The 21,491-nt window shown below is 47.7% G+C and overlaps 1 protein-coding gene across 1 annotated transcript in view; it reads right to left on the bottom strand.

The window, feature by feature from the left end:
• The window catches only part of DYM (dymeclin), a 294,566-nt gene that overhangs the window by 91,830 nt on the left and 181,245 nt on the right, over positions 1–21,491 (bottom strand). Inside the window, exon 14 of the mRNA XM_015424156.1 lies at positions 10,987–11,089. Coding sequence (XP_015279642.1) covers positions 10,987–11,089 — 103 coding nt within the window. The remainder of the gene's footprint in view (positions 1–10,986; positions 11,090–21,491) is intronic.

The following is a 21,491-nucleotide window of genomic DNA, read 5'->3' as shown; positions in this document are numbered from 1 at the left end:
AGACCAGAACTGCCCTTTCAAGAACAGCCCTGACAGAACTATGGCTTGCCCAAGGTCATCCAGCACCTGCAAGTGGAGGAGTGGGGAATCAAACCCAGTTCTCCCAGATTAGAGTCTGCGCACTTAACCACTACACCAAACTGGCTATGTGAGCTGGAGGCTAAAAACTGTGAGCTAGCTCACACTAGCTCAGATTAGAGGGAACACGGGTGGGGACCCCTGCTCTCACCATGTTGGGGAGCCCTGCTCTAACCACTCCACCTTGTAAGAATGAATACAATAGCCAAGGCCCCCTAGGCATTAGAGCTGACAGCTAAACAGCTGGGAAAGTACTTCTCTGTTATGGATGCAAACATAAACTCACTGATGGCAAACGGCTGATGAATAAGAAGCTGTCAAACATGTACACCTTGATCCTGCCAAGTAGGTTCGCATGCCTAACCAGGTCTCTGTGTGCATACTGCTCGCCGGATGATGAACTATGGGTGTACAAACACCAGATGTGCATCCAAATGCACACTGGAATGCAAAATTGAAGGCAGATACTCTCTATCCACACTGCATTGCTATTCACATTTTGCAGTTGCTTAACCCCATGTAAATGACCTTTCTTGAAGCATGGCTAGATCTGGATTTGGGGTATTAAGAGTCAGGGGATAACAGAGGCATTAAGCTTTGGGGAAACACAGTGAGCTCGCTAAGCCAAGTAAAGATTTTAACAATATCTGAAATCTCTTAAGAGACTCAAAATCTCAACAGGGAAAATATACTTATCAGCATCTGTGAAACAAGCCAGAGGCTGAGGAACCAGCGGCACAAGAGATGGATTTGGGGGGTTGATATTTTATTCTGGCTTTAACGGGAAATGTTATTTAATCTATTATTGTTAGCCACTTTGAACCAGGGGGATGGGGTGTGTGTGTTAATAAATAAGCAAATAATAAATAAATACACTCCTTAATGGAATTCTATACAAGCTGGACAGTTATTGAGGCCTCGTGAGGGGAGGGGCCGTGGTTCTATGGAAGAGCCTTTGCTTTGCATGCAGAAGGCCGCTGGTTCAGCCCCAGTATCTCCAGTTTATAGGAGGAGGAGGAGGAGGAGGAGATTGGATTTATACCCCGCCCTTCACTACCCGAAGGAGTCACAGAGTGGCTCACAATCTCCTTTCCCTCCCCCTCCCCACAATAGACACCCTGTCAGGTAGGTGGGGCTGAGAGAGCTCTCTCGAGGACTGCTCATGAGAGAACAGCTCTGAAAGAAGTTGTGACTCACCCAAGGGCACACCAGCAGCTGCATGTGGCAGCGTGGGGAATCAAACCTGGTTCTCCCAGAGAGTCTTAACCACTATACCAAACTGGCTCAGGTAGAACAGGTAGCAGGTGATGCAAAAGACCTCTGCCTGAGACCCTGGAGAGCCGCTGCCGATCTGTGTAGACAGTGCCGACTGTGATGGACCAAGGGTCTGATTCTGTACAAGGCAGCTTCATGTGGTCATGATTACAAAATGGTGTCCTATGAATGCTAACAAGAGGCCTAGCTACATGCGAAGTGGCAGGTGTGAGCGATGACAGCCAGTGGAGCAGAGCGTGCTATAATCATCATTTTGTAAGTCCTCAACACCACTCCGAGATATACGCAAAATATATGCATAAAATTAGATATAACCCTGTATAGACAGGGTTCACATTTGCCCACGTATGGCGGGGGACCTCCAGCCAATTGTAGCCCTTGCCCGTCAATGCTCAGCTGATCGGTGGGCGGAAACTGGGGCCAAAGGAGAGAGGGGGACCGTCCTGGGGAGAAAAATTAAAAAGAAAAATAAGGCCTCATCTATTTACGCTGAGCATAGAGTTCCAGACGATTCCTAGAGCTACACAGAAGTGAGAAGGGTAGCTCCAGCAATCACCAGGAACTCTACGGTAAGATTATCATATTAGCTAAGCATCAGTGGACAAGCGCTGTAACTGCCTGGAGGTCTCCCGCTGTAAGTGGGCAAATGAGAAAGACAGGTTGCTTACCTGTAACTGGTGATCTTCGAGTGGTCATCTGTGCATTCACACCCTTGGGATACTCTGCGCCTGCGCTGACCTTCTCGGTACCGATAGCTAGCAAAAGGGATTTTCGCGCCTCTCCCAGGTCACGCGCCGGTTCCACTGCGCATGACCAAGGAGGGGCACGCAGATCCCGCCAGTTCCTTCTGACCGCCGCCCAACAGCCTTCAAAGAAACAAGATGAAGGGCCGAGAGCAGAGGGGAAGGAGGGCGGGTGGTGTGAATGCACAGATGACCACTCGAAGATCACCAGTTACAGGTAAGCAACCTGTCTATCTTCTTCGTGGTCTCTGTGCATCACACCCTTGGGAGAATAGCAAGCAATAACTCTTACCTGGAGGAGGGGCCGAGGCCCTACACCTGCGCCGTCTGCAAGATAGACCGACCCAACGCCACACGACGAGTAGACCGGACATCAAGGGCATAATGCTTCACAAAGGTGAGCGGAGTAGCCCAAGTCGCAGCGTTGCAGATGTCCTCCAATGGCATCCCTCTCAGGAAAGCTGTGGAAGCCGCCACCGCCCTTGTAGAGTGGGCGCGAAGTTGACCTGGAAGAGGTCTCTTAGCCAAAGCGTAACATAGCTTGATTACTTCCACAATCCACCTGGACAGCGTCTGGGAAGAGATCTTCTTCCCTAGGGAGGGCATACTGTGAGCAACAAACAAGGCTGGAGACTGACGAAAAGACTTGGTCCTGCCCAAATAGAACAGCAACGCCCTCTTAACATCCAGAGAGTGCAATTTCCGTTCCTCTTCATTGGCAGGAGACGGGAAAAATGACGGCAAAACTATATCTGAACGTAGATGAAACTCCGAAACGACTTTCGGTAAGAAGGAGATGTCCAAAGACAACGACACCCCATGAGGGGAAAAAATCAAGTATGGTGGATCACACCTTAAAGCAGACAACTCACTGACTCGACGAGCAGAAGTAATGGCCACCAGAAACGCAGTCTTGAGCGATAACAACTTTAGAGAGCAAGTGGCCAGTGGTTCGAAGGGTTTTCCCATCAAAAACCGCAAAACTAAAGCCAAATCCCAGGCCGGAGTCGGAGAACGACGGGGAGGGTACAGGCGAATAAGACCTTTACAAAACTGTTTCGTCTGAGGATGCGAGAAAACTGAAAACCCATCAATAGATGGATGAAAAGCTGACACCGCAGCTAAATACACCTTAACTGAAGAAAAACTGAGTCCCAAGTCCATTCTGGACAAAATAAACGCAAAAATAGACCTCAAATCCACTGGCGGAGGAGGTAAATTGGAAGAACTCAAGTACTGTAGGAATAAATCCCACTTCTTTGCGTAAGACGTCCTAGTAGACAGTTTACGACAATTCAACAGGACCTCATTGATACGGTCATCCATCACTGAAAGCGTATTTCCCATAGAGTCAACTTGAGACTCAGAGGATCGTAGTGAAGGACCTGGCCTTCCTGAGCTTGGAGGAGATCCAACTCCTGCGGGAAGTGTACGAAGGATCCCTTGGCTAACCGCAGCAGTGTCGGAAACCACACCTGCCGAGGCCACCAGGGGGCTACCAGGAGACAATGGGGCTTGTCCTGTTGTATTTTCACAAGCACCCTGTGGAGCAGCGGAATCGGAGGAAATAGGTATAGAAAGTCGTGAGCCCACGACATCAACAGACCGTCCCCCATTGACAGAGGGTCCAACCCCGCTCTGGAGCAAAACCTGGGACACTTCTTGTTCAATCGAGTTGCAAAAACATCGATGTGGGGATGTCCCAGATGTTGAAAAAGAGGAAGGAGATACTTTGAGTTCAACTCCCATTCGTGGTCCGATGCTCCCCCTCTGCTCAGGAAATCCGCTTGTTGGTTCAAAGTTCCTGGCAGATGGGCAGCTTGGAGAGTGATGTTCCAATGAAGGCACTCTTCCCATATGTCCATAGCTAGCCTGCAAAGGGACCTGGACACGGTCCCGCCCTGGCGATTGATATAAGCCATCGCAGTTGTGTTGTCCGTAAAAATCAACACATCCTTCCCTACAACCTGTCTGAGTAGGGATCTTAGGGCAAACTTTACGGCCAGCAGTTCCAGATAGTTGATATGATGACTCTTCCAAAGGGGTTGCCATGGAGCACCCACACAAGTGTCGTCTGTATGAGCACCCCAACCCCACAGGGAGGCATCTGTGGTGATGGACATTACGGGAACGATCGGTTGGAACGGTGCACCCGCCAACAGATTGGTGTCCACGAGCCACCACTGCAGGGAGACGAGGACCTGCGGAGGCACTACCAGTTGAAGGCTCGGAGGATGGATGGAAGGGCGAAATTTCTTTAGAAACCACAGCTGCAACGGGCGCATGCGAAGGCGTGCATATTCGATCACGGAAGTGGTGGCTGCCATGAGACCCAAGGTCCGCTGAATGTGGACCGCTGATGTCACGTTGGACTGGAACAAACGTTGAATTTCCAGACGAATGGTATCTGCCCGTTGGCGAGGAAGGTACGCCCGAGTGGCTAGGGAGTCTATGACAGCTCCTATGAACTGCACGCGAGTTGCAGGTTGCAGCATGGATTTCTGTAAATTCACCAGAATTCCAAGGGAGGATAGGACCGACAATGTGATGGTGATGTGCTGAAGGAGACATTCTCTTGAATCTGCCACCATCAACCAGTCGTCTATATACGGAAAGATCTGAATGCCCTGAAGGCGAAGATGAGCGACGACAACCACCATTACCTTCGTAAAAACCCTGGGGGCGGTAGAGAGCCCGAATGGAAGGGCTTTGAATTGGTAATGGTCCTCCCCGACTGCGAATCTGAGGAACTTTCTGTGACGAGGATGGATGGAGACGTGAAAATAAGCGTCTTTGAGATCTAAAGTGACCATCCAAGTCCCTGGAGACAGGAGTGGTAAAATGCTTTGCAACGTGGTCATGCGAAACTTTCTGTAAATGATGAACCGATTGAGAAAACGGAGGTCCATGATTGGACGAAGTCCTCCGTCCTTCTTGGGGACTGTGAAATATTTGGAATAAATCCCGCGGCAACAATCCGCCATCGGGACTTTCTCTATAGCGTTTTTTTGTGTCAGCGATTGTACCTCCTGTAGCAGGGCAGGAGACGCCGGGGTTCTGATGAAACGGGAGATTCTGGGAGTCAGAGAAAACTCTATGAGATAGCCATCTCTTATTATAGAGTGCACCCATTTGTCCGTAGAAATGGCGAGCCATGCGTGCAGGAAGGGTGCAAGGCGAGTCTGAGCAGTAAGGTTGAAGTCAAAGTCCCTGTTTGGGATTCTTAGGGAATTTCGACTTATAGGCACCGGACGATTGTCCCTTATTTTTCGGGGGAAAAGACCGTGACTGAGAGGAGGGAGGTCTTTGCCATTGATCCGTAGGTGATTTGTTGTACGGTTGCCTGGTCGACCAAGGTTGCCTAGGCCACTGCTTGGATTTCGAGTATTTGGTCGTGGGGGAGATCCCCAAACTCTTGGACGTCTTGATACTCTTATCCATTTCCTGCAGAACCGTGTCAGTGGTGGAGCTAAACAATCCAGAACCTTCAAAGGGAAGGTCTTCCACCGAGGATCTGGTGTCATATGGCAATGATGAAGAGCGGAGCCAGGCATGTCTGCGTAACGCTACAGAGGTTGCTAGAGTCTTACTAGCGGATTCCAGGGAATGCTTGGCAGCACTAATTTGGTGTCTAGCCAAGACCATCCCTTCATTCTGAATCCTTTTAATCTGAGGTTGGCACTCTTTGGGCACGTGCGGGAGGAAATCATTCAAACGCTTCCATAAATTGAATTGATAACGGCCCATGCAGGCGGCATAGTTCGCCGTTTTAATGCCCATTGCACCGACAGTGTAGAATTTTCTACCAACCGAATCCAACTTTTTCCCTTCTTTTTCTGAGGGAGTAGAGTGACTCGCTTTTCCTTTTGTGGATGAGGAGACGACCAAAGAATTGGGCTTTGGGTGTGTGTATAAAAACTCAGCCCCTGATTCCTGGACCTTGTACATGTGATCCAGACGCTTATTAGAGACATTAATGGAGGCTGGACGAGTCCAAAAGTCCTTGGTAGTTTGCAAGAGAACTTTTGTCATTGGTAGAGCCACGGAGGGCGAAGTGTTAGAGTGCATAATGTCAAAAACGTTATCATCCACAAAACTGGCAACGAGAGTAGGAGTCATAGATAGATCTAATGCCATGCGTTGAATAAAATCTCCATAAGACTTAACATCCTCTGATGGAGAAATAGGTAAATCCGCTTCCACATCTTGCGAGGTGGGCTGTGCATCTACATCCTCGATATGTTCAGAAAAGCCATCTGAATCGGAGGATACATTGGATGGTTCTGGAGATGATTCGAGTAATTCAGGTTGAGACGGTGCCGGTGTGTTAATCGGGGGCACAACCGGGTCTGGTGGATGCGTCGGTATCGACTGCTTCGATACCGATGGTCGATCTTGAAAGCGCGAAATGCGGGATGACACCGACTGACGATCCCATTCAGGTGGGGGTGGTATCGGGAGTGCCCAAGGGTATGGGTATCGCTTCCCGTACAAATAATGCCATTGCCTCTCATCCCAAGTCAGGGGAGGAGAAGTTGGTCGGTGCCGATCCTCGACTCCACGTTCTGGGGAGGCATGAGAGGATTGACGGCTCGACATATCAGATTGCGACTGATTTGTCTGTTGAGTAAGGTCGATGTCGAGATCCGAACCGATCGGGTGAGGTTCTTGCGTGGGATCTCGACCCTGACTAGCCGAAACCTTATGGACTTTGGGTTTGTCCGTTTTAGGTTTCTTCGACTGCTGTGAGTCTTTGCCCTGCTTCCGGATCTTGGAAGGTACGGGGTGGTCCTTTATCGGCGTCGATCGTTTCGGTGCCGAAGCATCGATTGCGACCGTCGACGTCGATGATCCCGGAACGGGAGGACAAGTGTCCGCAGCCAAGGTGGACATCGAGGCGTGCCCGGACGTGTCCAACGGTGAAGAGGACTGTGGAGATAGTGCCTTCTCCATCAGGGCCAAGTGTAGACGAGCTGCCCTGTTTTTTCTCGTCTGGTTCGAGAACTTTCGGCAATGTCTGCACTTAGAGACACAGTGCGACTCCCCTAAACAAACGAGGCAAAGCGAGTGCCCGTCGGTGGGGGATATTTTAAGGCCGCAAGTCCTACACCGTTTGAAACAACCCCACCGCGGGGACATAGGCCAGCGGGAGCACAGAGACCACGAAGAAGATCCCTAATTGTCTGGCCTACCTGGAGAGCATCCAGAGAAGTGTATATTTATGTGTATATAAACTTTAGTCCAGTTATTTATTTCGTATATTTATATGCTGCTTCTCTGGAGTCCAGATCCACAGCAACTGGCAGCCAGGAAAGTTCACGCGCAGTTCATGAGTAGTTTATACTTGAGCGTATCCCAGGCTGTTTCAAGACAGATGCTTTTCCGAATATCAGTGCCGGACAAATGCAAGCCGTGGCAAAGATGGTCCCTGTTGGCGATACCCACTGACAGAAAAGGCAGACTAGATACGCAGTGAAGCACACGCAAAAGGTACATAAGAACATAAGAGAAGACGATGCTGGATCAGGCCAATGGCCCATCCAGTCGAACACTCTGTCACACAGTGGCCAAAAATACCAGGTGCCATCAGGAGGTCCACAAGGGGGGCCAGGACACTAGAAGCCCTCCGACAGTTGCCCTCCCCCCCAAGCACCAAGAATACAGAGCATCACCTGCCTTAGACCGAGAGTTCCTATTTATACCTTGTGGCTAATAGCCACTGATGGTGTGACTGCTGCCCCAAATCCTCTTTCCTTTGGCATCTTCCCTATCCAGTTTTTGTAGAGTGTGCTAGGATCCAAAATTCCTCTCCAATAAACTCATCAGAAAGGGACTCTACGCTAACTTACCTTAAAATTTCCATGAAGGCTGTTACCAGAATATTGCCAAAGGGGTATGCCATATTAATAACTCTAAATCACTGCTATTCTTAGCATAGCCAGTTCAGCATTCTCTCTGTGTGTGTACACAAACACACACAGGGATATATCTATAAAGTTCTTGCTTCTTTGGCAGTTTACAAAAACTCAGTGAATACACAGATTCATTTTCAGCCTCAGAGCTTATGGAATAAGGATGGAAAATACCCAAGAAAGAGGAAACCAGTGGATATCTCAGAAGTAATTGTGAGTTACATGTGAATAAATCTTGGCAAAGTCATTTCTTTGTAAGACACAGCGTATAGGAGAGAAGTCTGGGTAATTATAATGGCATGCATTTATGTCTAGGGTGTGTGCATACAATTTAGTGTATGCACATTATATTTACTTGCTTACGCGGGCAAACACATGAACTCATGAATAAAAAAGGCCAACGCTATGATGGGGATTATTAGGAAGGGAATTGAAAACATATCAGCCAGTATCATAATGCCCCGTATAAATTGATGGTGTAATCTCATTTGGAATACTGTGTACAGTTCTGGTCAACACACCTCAAAAAGGATGTTATAGCATTGGGAAAAGTGCAGAAAAGGACAACTAGAATGATAAAAGGGTTGGAACACTTTCCCTATGAAGAAAAGTTAAAGCACTTGGGGCTCTTTAACTTGGAGAAATGATGACTGAGGGATGACATGATCAAGGTTTACAAGATTATGCATGGGATAGCGTAGGTACAGAAAGAATTAGATAAATATATGGTCCATCAGTGGCTATTAGCCAAAAGGTATAGATAGAAACTCTCAGTCTGGGGCAAGTGATGCTCTGTATTCTTGGTGCTTTGGGGGGGGGGCAACAGTGGGAGGGCTTCTAGTGTCCTGGCCCCACTGGTGGACCTCCTGATGGCACCTGGTATTTTTGGCCACTGTGTGACAGAGTGCTGGACTGGATGGGCCATTGGCCTGATCCAACATTGGCTTCTCTTATGTTTTTAGGGCTATCAACCTACAGGTGGCACCTGGAGATCTCCTGCTATTACAAGCGAACTCCAGGCAATAGAGAAAAGTTCCCCTTGAGAAATTGGCTGCTTTGGAGAGTTCACCCTATGGCATTATAGCCTTCTGAGGCTCCTCCCCTCCCCAAACTCTGCCCTCTCCATGCTCCACCCCCAAAATCTCCAGGTATTTCCCAACCTACAGCTGGCATCCCTGTGTATGCTTATAATACAACTGTTGCATGCACTGATCGCACTACTATATGCTCATTAATTTTGTCTAAGAGGTTTTTTCTCATAGCCCAATGCACATCGTATGTTATATATGGATGGATGCTGGCTGGAAGGCAAAGATACAGGCTGGGATCCAAATAACCATTCTGGGCATGCCCAAGGGCTCGGGTACACCTGGAGGAATTTTTCAGCTTTCCCCCTTAAACACTAAATGACCAAGTCGCACAGGAACAGTTTCTGACTTTTCAAGGCCTCAGTGGTTTGGGACTAGATTACTGACTCCCATACAAGCCCTCCAGTGAGTTGATGCTCAGGATACCTTCTCTGGAGGAGACCAGCCAGCCGGCCACTAGAGGTACAGCCTCCAGCGCCGCAGATCTCCTCATATGCCTCATTTGGGGGACAGGTGAAGAGGCATTTGAAGATGAAATGTAGAGTATTTTAAGGATCCACTCTAGAATTCAGCTGAAATTGCTAAACGTATTGATCTAATTCAGCCAAGAATGAATGGAGAACCTGTAGGATCTTTTCAGCAGCTATCCAGCTACTTGTTATAATATGGACATAAATTATTTTAGATTTTGTGTCCATTCGTTGTGGAGTGACTTTTCTTTGTGATCTGTGCTACTTTTTAATTGAAAGTGTTGAATTATGCTGAATATTGTCATTTTAATTTCCTTAAATTTTTCCTTAGAAAAGAATATCAAGGAAGGAAAAGTCTTTCTGCTGCTTGATCTATCTCAGGGGTGTCAAACTCATTTGTTAGGAGGGATGCATCTGACATAAATTAGACTTTGTTGGGCTGGGCCATGCGTGTCATAAAATGTAATGCCAGGTAGCGGAGATATAAACTTTATAAAGGACACAAACACAAAGGGGTTTTTTTCTTAAAATAAAATCATGCTTAAAACATTAGCACTCTTGAAATATTTTGTTTATTTAACAGTGTCTGATAACTGACACCTCTTGCTCTGAATTATTGCACCAAAATGTCTGTGCTTTTGCAATCTTGAGTATGCTGTTCAGATATATCTGTAAACTGCAAACCTATGATGATGCAGCAGCAGCAGAACTGGAAGAAGAAGCAGAAGACAGCCAGTTCCACTGCGGGCGTGATAGAAGTCCTCTGGGGGCCTAATCTGGCCCCCGGGCCGCATGTTTGACACCCCTGATATATCTGATGATAAAGATTGTATGATGCAGTAATCTTGGCTTTACTTGTTATTCTTTTAATCTCGTAGATGTGAACCGCCCTGAAAACTTTTAAAGCTGTAAAGCAGTATATAAATATCGCAAAATATGAGATAGAAGACTGTTTTCAAAATCTGAGGGGATGCTACTGCTTGAGAGAAGCAAGCCCGAAGCAGCCACAGGTATGCAGGAATTAGGGCTGTGGCCCTTTGGATAGCGGCCAGAGTATTTCATTCCCTCCGTGTCCCACTCCCATCATCCTTTGCCAGCAGTGTTCTCCCCTGCTGCACACACTTCTGGCAATCAAATGCAAGTGCTCAAGAACTGCAGGCTGTCAGACTTGAGTAAAATTGCTGTGAATAGCTGTGGTTTTTTATTTTGCCATTCGCAAGTATATTTTTTATTTTCTTAGTCAGTTTTCAGACATGATGTCATCAACTGAACTTCCTATATTTTGGTGTTTGGTGGTTGCCGGGTTTTGTCAAACACTTTGATAGACTTCTGCAGACTTAAGGGATGCAGCAGCAGCTATTTTGGATGCAGCTGCTGCTATTTTGACATGTTCCCTAAAACATTAAAGCTCACTACTCACATAATCCGGAAGCGGAGAACCATCTGAAGAGAGGGAACTTCTCAAGGACTGTGTGGCCTGCTCCAGAACTTTGTTGTGCTTCTTGGACAACAGTGAGAACAAACTGGGAAACAAGAAGAACAAAAGAAAAACATAAAAGTTTTAAAAAGCAAGAATTCAAAAAGGTTTCCTGTTCCGATGAAGCTACATTGTCAGTCGAGCTCTTCAAATTTGTAATCCCACACAGGAAACAACGTTCATCTAAAAAGGCACTTTTTGGAAAATGGAATTCTGCAAGCAGGTTCATTTTGACAACAGAACTTTTTTGAAACCGTTAGCAAAGCTGACATTTTGTTTTCACAACCCAAAAGAGTAACTACTAACTACTAAGAGCTGGCACAGATGTAACATAAAGTTGTCTCTTAACCAGAGTTAACGGCTCAGTCTGCGGGATTCTCTCCCCCTCTCGCATGAAATTCACACCACCCCTTTGACCACATGCTGGCTTAATGCCAATCAATGTTAACCATAATTGATGGAGAAGTGGGAGGGAGTAATCTGAACCTAGCATTTGGAGCCAGGATTAATGCTCATTCTTCTAATTAGGAGCTTCCCCACCACAGTTGAGAACCCCTCAGAAACCCTGCTGTTTGTGCCCCAACCTTCAGGGGTTAGTGGCCACCCAGGGCCGGCTCGCTCACTAGGCAAGCTAGCCTCTCACCTATAGCGCGGCCATCATGGGGGCGCCGGACTGAGCCACCCTCCCCCCCGCCAAAAGCTCCTGCCATGTACTGGCCACTGCCGGCTCTTCACTCCCCCAATTCCCAGCCCGGCCTCAGACCGCCCTGCCCCACCCCACCCTGGCGGGTGGGGGAGGCGGCTCCCTGGGAAGCCCTTGGTGGGGCAGAGGCTTCTGGCCCGCCTCCTCTTCTGGCCAGGTGGGACAAACGAAAGGCCCTGCGTCGTACCGCAGCAGCAATGGCGTGGCAGAAGTGGGGAAAAGAGATTCGATTTTGCTTCTCGCGGGTGCACCACCGAGCGCAGACGCCTCAGCCAAGCTGCACCATCAGCAAGTTCTGGAGAACATGGGATGGCAGGCTAGAAGGGGCAGAGAGCGGAGGGGAGGGAGCGCCAGGCCTGTCTCGGGACTCCCTGGATCTGCCTGGAGATCGTAAGTAGCCAGAGGGGGGAGAGGGGGGCATTTCTGTTGGGGGGGGGAGCAAGAAAGTCCCCCCCCTTTCCATGCGTCTTGCTTGGGCTCTGGGTAGGGCTCCTGCTTCGCAACGTGTCTGAGCAGGAGAAGGCAGCTTTCAAAACACACACACCCCCGCCGGGCGCACGCCATTGCTTCCCTCGGCTGTTGCTGTGCCTCAGTGCTGCGGAGAAGGGTCGGACCTGTTGGACGTTTGGAGGACCCAGAGCTCTCTGGTCAAGCCGGCTGGCCAAAATGGGCACCAAGTCCATAACCCCACCCCCGCACATCCCGCGCAACTCTCTTGAATGGGCTTTCTGTTCGTGCAACTTCATCTTCTTGGGCCTGATTCAATCATCAAAATGGAAAGGTGATTTGTTGGCTGAGATCTGTTATCTGAGCTTGAATATGTGGGTATATGTGGCGGGGGAGCGGGAATGCTTTTGTGAAGATTTTCGTTCCAGGCACACCTATTTTTATTGTCTTGTATGGAAGGATTAGAAACATGCACGGTAATATATGTTTTATGTGTTGGATTTTGGTGGGTAGGTGTATGCTTTTCATGCTCTTTTTCCTGTTAATGATTTGGAATTTCTTACTACTTCTGATATTTGAATTCAGGAGCATCCACCACCTCCCGAGGTAGTCTGTTGCACTCTGTGTGTGGCGCATGTGCTCAGCAGCTTCTCTCCAGGCCCTGCCTGGAGGTTGGCAACCCCATAATTGGGGGCATGGGGGGTACCACAAGGTGCCCTCGCCTAGAGTACAAAAAAACCTGGAGCCGGCCCTGTGGCCACCAGAGACCGGGCTTTTTCTGTGGTGGCACCTTCATGCTAGAACTCCTCCTCCCACTTTAAGGTAAAGGTTCCCTTGCTCGAAAGCCAGTCGAATCCGACTCTAGGGTTGCGGTGCTCATCTCCGTTTCAAAGCCGGAGAGCCAGCGCTGTCCGAAGACATTTCCGTGGTCATGTGGCCGGCACCAAGGCGGACAGAACGCTGTTACCTTCCCACCGAAGTGGTCCCTATTTATCTACTTGCAATTTCTTGCTTTCGAACTGCTAGGTTGGCAGGAGCTGGAACGAGAGACGGGAGCTCACTCCGTCATGCGGCACTCGTGTCTCGAACTGCTGAACTACTGACCTTCCACAGCCTGCAGTTCAGCGTCTGGCAATCATTTATTGTTGAGAATGGAAGCTAACCTAGTCATCTGTGTGCCCAGAATTGTGGGATATAAATATTTTAGTCAATAAATAAAGGACCACTGGTCCATAACTATTTGTATCTGTACTGACTCTAAGGGTTTTGTGACGAAAAAAGAAAACATGCCCTGCAGATTCTTTCAGTGGAAGAGAGCTGAACAACACATGCAGATGGGGCTTTTAGAAAGACCGCTTCCAGTTCATCTTCATGAATGTAACAGGATTGCATGGGTAGTGGATAATCCCTTAGTTACGTTTGACACCCAAAGTAAAAATAAGGATGTTTTAAGAAAGGTAGCATTGCAGCAACAGTTTCAAAGGTACAAGCACTCAGACATTATGTTCTCATCGGGGGGGGGGGGGACTAAAGTGCTTCCTGAAACATCCCCCCCCCATCCCCCATGGAAGTGGTCCATAGCGTTTCCCAAAATGTTCATGGTACAGCAGCACTGGAAGATATATACGAAACATACAGAGAGGTGTGTTTTTCTTCTTTTCCTTGCTACCTTAACTGGGAGACGTTTTAGCCCACCATGGTTAAAGATTTGGTAGGGTTACTAGGGGCTGCCTAAAGGTGCTTTTTGGGAGCTTGGCCGTTGCAGCTCTTATCGATTTTAAATATTTATATCCTGCCTGATTTCCTTGGACTGGGGCAGCTAACAACACTTGGCACGTCGCAAACAAACAAATGGACAACATAACCGTAAATCAGCAAGATAAAAAAACAGACAAGATAAAATCAGTAACAACCAGCTTCCCGAAAGAATTCAGCCTCCACCAAATGCTTTCTGGAATGCTGGAAGCGAAGGCGCCCTCTGCTCCCACTATGGTAAGCGATTCCAAAAGATGGGGCCCCAGGGCAGAAAAGCCCACGACCGGACTGTTACCAAACAGTCGGTCGGAGGGGGTCACCACCAGGAGAGGGCTGCCCAAAGAGCACAGGAGGGACGCAGAGATATAGTGGGAGATCCAGTGTGGTAAATACAAGAGCCCTAGGCTGTGCTGTCAACTACAGTAAGAGTTATCTAGAGCAATATTTGAGTCCAGGAGCATCCTGAAGGCCAACAAAATTTCCAAGGGTTATCAGATATTGAGAGTCAGAGCTCCCTTTGTCAGATACTAATAGGATGAAGGGCGCTTTGACTCTCGCAAACATATACCTGGGAAATCTTGCTGGCTCTTTAAGGTGCCAATGGACTTGAATCTTGCTTTTCTACTACAGACTTGCACAGCTACCCACCTGAACTGAAAAGTTATCTTGTTTACGGATACTATTTTATTTATTGTCACAACACTAGAGACCTCGATGAAAAAGAACTCAATAATATAATCACATCAATGTTTTAAAGAGGGTAATCTTTCGTCATATTGAACCGCCTGCAATTACGGACTGTGTTCTGAGGAAATCCATTAAAGGGACTCCATCCAAGGCACAGATCACACAAAGAGCAAGTGAAGTCATAAATCTTTGTCTGGACTGTACCACCTTAGATTTCGGATGAGGGATCTCTGCTTGCACAAAACCAACATGTCAGGTCCCTTCTCTCTTGAGGTAAGCAAGGATGGTCGTACCCTTGGGACAGCCTGGCAACTTGCCCAGGGTCCTGTGCTAGGACAGGTGCCTGAGGGTCAGCATTTGTGTGGGGAGTAATGGAAAATGGCAGTGGACAATAAAAGTAAAAGCACAAACCTTGTTGCTTTTTTAAAGGGGCATGTCTTGTAAACATTGGGTGTTTATTCTTGGTCAGAGTAGACTGGATGGGAATACAGTGGGTATCCATGACTTTTGTCCAGGGTAGGGTTGCCAGCCAGGCCCTGGCAACTGGATGGAGTATGGGGGGCGGGCAGGGACATGGGGGAGTGCTGTTGCCAATGGCACAACATCACTTCTGGGGAAAACCCAGAAATGACACCAACCCTCTCTAGGAATTGCCAGAAACTCTATGGTAAAACCACAGAGTTCCTGGCAATTCCTATAAAGGACTGATGTCACTTCCAGGTTTTCCCTGGAAGTGACATCATACTGTTAGGCCAAGAAGAAAATTTATCTACTCCCCCCACCACCACTCCAAGTGGCAGCTGGAAGAGCAGGCTGCCAGTGGGAGGTTAGGGTTGCCAGCCAGGCCCTGGCAACTGGCAACTGGATGGAGTATGGTGGGCGGGCAGGGACATGGGGGAGTGCTGTTGCCAATGGCATAACATCACTTCTGGGGAAAACCCAGAAACGACACCAACCCTCTCTAGGAATTGCCAGAAACTCTATGGTAAAACCACAGAGTTCCTGGCAATTCCTATAAAGGACTGATGTCACTTCCAGGTTTTCCCTGGAAGTGACATCATACTGTTAGGTCAAGGCCAATTTATCTACTCCCCACCACCACCACTCCAAGTGGCAGCTGGAAGAGCAGGCTGCCAGTGGGAGGTCCAGGGCCCCAGAATCACTAAGGCCACCCCTGAACACAGCAAGCACAATCATATCCACCATGATGGTGGCACCCATATATGGAGGATTCTCATAGACTGAACTGTGCCCTCTTTCCCCCAGCTTTCCACCATAAAACATACATGTGGATAGTGGAAGGGCATGTATTATATTATTTTACTCTGCCTATTCTCCACGGAGCTCAGTGTTAGAGCTAAGCTACATATTCTCCCCCCCCCCACAATTTATCCTTGTACCAACCCTGTGAACTTGTTAGGCCGAGAGAGAGCATGCATTACTCCATATCCCTCATCATATTGTCCCTATTGTCTCAGTACAAGTTACTTACTCAGTACAAGTTATTTACTCCTCAGTGCTGGATGTAAATATGGATCGTATCTGCAGATCTCCCATGCATCCCAATAATGTGGTCTGATGGTTATGACCTGGAAGGCCCAGGTTTGACTCTCCACCTGGTCAGGAAGCTCACTTCATTCTCTCTCAGACTAACCAGCTTCACGGGGTGGTTGTCACACTTCCCCCAGTTCCAAAGGTGGAAAACCACTCGGAACAGATTAACATCATGCGATTGTTGTTAAATCCTTTCATAGCCCCACAAACGAGTGAAGGTCTTGGAAAGTATGTTTCTAGCTTCTATTCAGTACTAGATGCAAATACCGTGCTATTGGAAAAAACAACCTACACAAATCAGGTTGCTTTTCTTCTAGTTACGCAGCTTCAAGCACTCTCACTAAGGAGTCTGCAAGCATCATGTGGGACCTACACACTCCTCAATGTCACCCTGTTAGCGGTCCGACCCCTTCTCTCTCTCTGAGGGGCAGTTTATAGCTAGAAAACCATAAACACCCTTCTTACAATATAACCTCCAATAACATAACTGCAATACACTGCCTAGCCCAATATGACACAAAATGGATGCCAGCCAGATACAAGCCTAGGCATGTAGGTTTAAGAGTGGCTGGCTACCTAACGACCTCCTCCCCACCCTAGAGAGATGCATAATTTAGGACAATGGGTCTCCCAAGGACCTATGGATTAATCTTGTCAACCCCCAGCCTCACTTCTCCTCACCCATGTACCCTAATTAAGCAATACTTAACACTATTTCACCAAACCCATCAAGTTTCTCCCAAACCACTGTCCACCTCCAAAACCCACAGCAAGTTATTGTTTTGGGGACGCTTATGTCAGCTTGCCTCAAGGAATATTTTGCCCTATATCTGGAGTCCATAAACACCGGTATGTGTGTGTATTCTTGGACCCATACATACACCCCAAATCTGTTTGGGCCTTCTCTTTCCCCCCCTGTGAAATGCTGGTTGTTTTGCTGCTACCTCTGCAGACCTCTATCTCTGAGACTGGTAATGATAGCCTTCCCCCTCTCTTCCCTGATTTCCTCTTAGCTAGCCTTGTGTGTATTTCCTCTTTGTGTGTATGCATGTTCTGCCCTTTCGTTTCTCTTTTAATAAAGCTTTACCGGCTGAATATCTGCCTGGTTTATTTCAAGAGTTTTCTTAAGGGAAACTTAAGAAGAATCCCAGTTAACCCCCACTCACTCCATCTCCTTAAAGCTAATTCTCCCAATTAAATAGGAGACTGCCTATTTGGGTAACAACCTGTTCTGCTAACTTTTATATCATACTTGTGGAAGTAGGTTCCCCCCCCATTATGTCTCTCTAATCATTTTCACACACAGAAAAAAAAAGTTTAACAGATTGCAGCATTAAATTTGTAGGTGATTTTAAACAGATATAGGCCCAGTTTGGTTGAGACAATACTCACTGTCTTAGCAAAAACAAGTAAATAAATAGATAAGAGATCTGAACACCTTCAGTGGGCATGATCTTATAGATTCCAAACTCTACATAATTCCAGTTCAAGCTGAATACACCTATATCCTCCTGATGGACAGTATTTGGTGCTGCTGCCAGGTGGTCCCCAGCTCCCAGCAGGGTCTGGAGAAGAGTAGGGTTGCCAACTCTAGGTTGGGAAACTCCTGGAGATTTGGGGATGGAACCTGGAGAGAACAGGGACCTCAGTGGAGTCCACCCTCCATAGAGTCCACCCTCCAAAGCCTCCATTTTCTCCAGGGGAACTGATCTCTGTAATCTGGAGTTGGGCTGTAATTCCAGGGGATACCCGGTCCCACCTGGAGGCTGGCATCCCTCGTGTTTGGATGGATCCTTTCTCCTTATGAGGTGAGGGAATCGGGGAGGGGGGATTCTCCCTGCCATCACGTTGCACTTTGAAGCAGTGAGAAGGGCTGCTGCCTTTGAAGTGCTCCTGAAGCCCAGTGTGAGGTCAGAAAGAAGAGTCTCCATGCATTTCACCAGACTAAACAGATGCTCTTGCCGCTAGTGAATATATTTGTGGAACCCCATACTCAGCCCCGTAGCTAGGCAATTTTCTGAGGGGTGGGGGAAGACGGGTTGGGGGGGTACCACTGCTCCTTCTCTCCCCCTGGAGAAGCCCCCCCAGCAGCCGTCCACACGCTTGCATGGCCTCTCCTGGCCTCACTCACGGGCTGCTCTCCAGGAAGGCCGCCTTGAGCTCCTGCAGCCTGGCCCGCAGGCGGCTCTTCCTCCCACCCTCTGTCTTCTCCACCACACACTTGCCTCCCTCCATCGGCACTCAGTCTAAGGCAGATTTGGAGCTGGCCTTCAGGAAGACCACCCCGGCCACGGCTCCAGGGGCCGCCCCGGCATCCCTAACATGGTGGGCAGGCCAACCGAGCCCTCTGGCTGGCCAGCCAGATGGTTGCATTGTGGGTGGGTGCTCCCAAGGGCTGCCAGGGCATCCATGGGTGACAGCAGGGAGGGGGCAGCCTGCCCCCTCTCTGCCATCATCCACTGATGCCCTGGGCAGGGCAGATTAGGGAGGGGGCATTGCCACGTGGGCCCCTGGGGGGGATACAGGCCTGCCCATACTGCACAGGTTTGCGTGTGTGTCTCTCTCTCTCATACCCCTCCAAAGGAAAATAAGCAAAAGAGAAGATAAGACATTAAGCTTCCCAGAGAATAATCAGATAGGATATAGCTTAGTGAGATAGATGCGACAAATATAGCAAAAGGTTAGAAACTGATTCCAAAACAAGTGCTTCAATATGTTCACACTTTGCAAAAAAAAAGATGTTCCTTAGATTTCACAGCACTTATACAGGCTGGCCTTTCTTGAAGGAAGGCAGTCCTCCTCGCTCTAGCCAAACAGACAGTCATCACCATCTAACCCCTAACAGTTTCGACACTAGCATCCTTACTTGTGATTCCAAACACGCTTTTTCTTACATGCTGGCTCACACAGGCTATACTCTATACAGTCTTCCTAGTGTTCCTGAATATTCCCTGATATTATGGATTTGTGGCTTCCATTTCTTGTGGACTATATATATCTCACTAGGTATATGGTTCAAAAAGACAAGGATGCCTTTTATTTAGCTTCTTGCTTCACTGTAGTTTAAAATAAAGATTTTACATAAAGCTGGCCTAATGATACCTTCAAATCACAAAAACAATCCCCACACCATCACCGTGAAATATGCACACCACTGGGGTGGGGTGGGGGCTTTATACTGACATAATAATGTACAGGCTATACAGTTCGTACAAATCGCCATGTTATTCAGTTAAGGCTGACGAAAACAAGTTCTTGATTCTAGGCAATTCATCCTGCAGATTTAGTAAGGCCTAGATAGGTAGAAGCAGCTATTCCTTTTGCTTAAATTAAAGTTTCACAAATGTACCAACAAGGTCACAAGAAGTTATTCCAAAAGCACATGCTCCACAAATATAGTATCTTTAAAGAACATAACATAAGAACATAAGAGATGCCAATGTTGGATCAGGCCAAAGGCCCATCCAGTCCAACACTCTGTATCACACAGTGGCCAGAAATACCAGTGCCATCAGGAGGTCCACCAGTGGGGCCAGGACATTAGAAGCCCTCCCACTGTTGACCCCCCCAAGCACCAAGATGACAGAGCATCACTTGCCCCAGAGCCCCTATCTATACCTTGTGGCTAATAGCCACTGATGGACCTCTGCTCCATATGCCTATCTAATTCCCTTTTGAAGCCGTCCATGCTTGTAGCTGCCACCACTTCCTGTGGCAGTGAATTCCAAGTGTTAATCACTCTTTGGGTGAAGAAGTACTTCCTTTTATCCGTTCTAACCCGACTGCTCAGCAATTTCATGGAGTGCCCACGGGCTCTTGTATTGTGAGAAAGGGAGAAAAGTACCTCTTTCTCTACCTGCTCTTTCCCATGCATAATCTTATAAACCTCAATCATGTCACCCCTCAGTCGTCGTTTCTCCAAGCTAAAGAGCCCCAAGCGCCTTAACCTTTCCTCATAGGGAAAGTGTTCCAACCCTTATATCATTCGAGTTGCCCTTTTCTGCACTTTTTCCAAAGCTATAATATCCTTTTAAAGAATGTGGCCTCAACTATCTTGTCTATAAGGCATGCTAAGGTGCAAGGTTGAGAGTTTTAGTAGATTGGCTGTTCCAATTGTTCAAGGCGGGAACCCGGGAAGTTTTTATACAAGATCCCCTGACGAAGCATTTTTAGTGAAATGCACAGGGAACTAGACGGTCTAATAAAACTCTCAACCTTGCACCTTGTCCCTTGTTTCTCTACCCACTGGTACAGCCTTATCGTCTTCCTATAAGCCATGCTAAATCAGGATTTAAGACCTGTAAAGGGTTTGAACCTGCAACCCGAAGGCAGTTTGCAAACTACTACTGGGTGCTACTGACTGAGCAACAAAATCATAACAAGTGTGTACTGTCAAGTTGCAACTGAATCATGGCGACCCGAGGACCAACGGATTCTCAAGGCAGGAGATGAACAGAGGTGGTTTGCCTTTGCCTTCTTCACTGTAATGACCCTGGACCTCCTCGGTGGTATCCCATCCAAGTACGAACCAGGGCTGACCTGGCTTAACTTCCAAGATAACAGATTCCATACACAGATCACAAAAACTCTCCAACATACTCCAAATTCGTATTTTTTTGGGCCCCAGTGCTAGATTACATGGTAGCACACGATAAGCTTCCTTCAAACCAAATATATCACAGATGATTATACTTGTGAGGCTCAACCAATACAGAATAACTGAAAGCAAACACAGCAAACCTCATCCAGATATGCATTCAGGAGGAATATCCATAGAATTAAACCCAACTAATTAATTAATTAATTTAATTAGACTTTTACCCCGCCCTCCCGCCGAGGCGGCTCAGGGTGGCTTACAATAGTTTAAAAACCAGTATAAGAATTAATACAACCTCACATCTAAAAGAATACAATCAATAAAATAGCCCAATATAACTTATTAAAATTAAAATTACAGTTTAAGCCGGAAGCTGCAGCCGGAAGAGCAGTCGCGCGCAGAAGGAAACATCAAGCCTGCCGGAGGTGGTCGCCGGTTAACCAGAAGACCCCAGAATAACACCTGTAGCCCGCCGGAAGAAGAGAACGTGCCGCCAACAGGGTGTCGGTAGGTAGTCCCCCCCCTTGTGAAATTGTGGCCCTAAGTAGGTAAACCACTACTACACTAGTAGTAGTATACTGTAAACCGCTCTGAGACCCATTAGGGGTCATGGGCGGTATATAAGTCCAATGTAAATAAATAAATAATAAATAAATAAAGTCACCCCCCCTTGCATCTGATATCTTGTTATGAACATAATTCATG

Source organism: Gekko japonicus, unplaced genomic scaffold, assembly GCF_001447785.1.
Source record: "Gekko japonicus isolate JY-2015 unplaced genomic scaffold, Gekko_japonicus_V1.1 scaffold1349, whole genome shotgun sequence".
Taxonomy (NCBI): Eukaryota; Metazoa; Chordata; class Lepidosauria; order Squamata; family Gekkonidae; genus Gekko; species Gekko japonicus.
The sequence above is the reverse complement of the archived record's forward strand: the minus strand, read 5'-3'. Positions and strand labels throughout refer to the sequence as shown.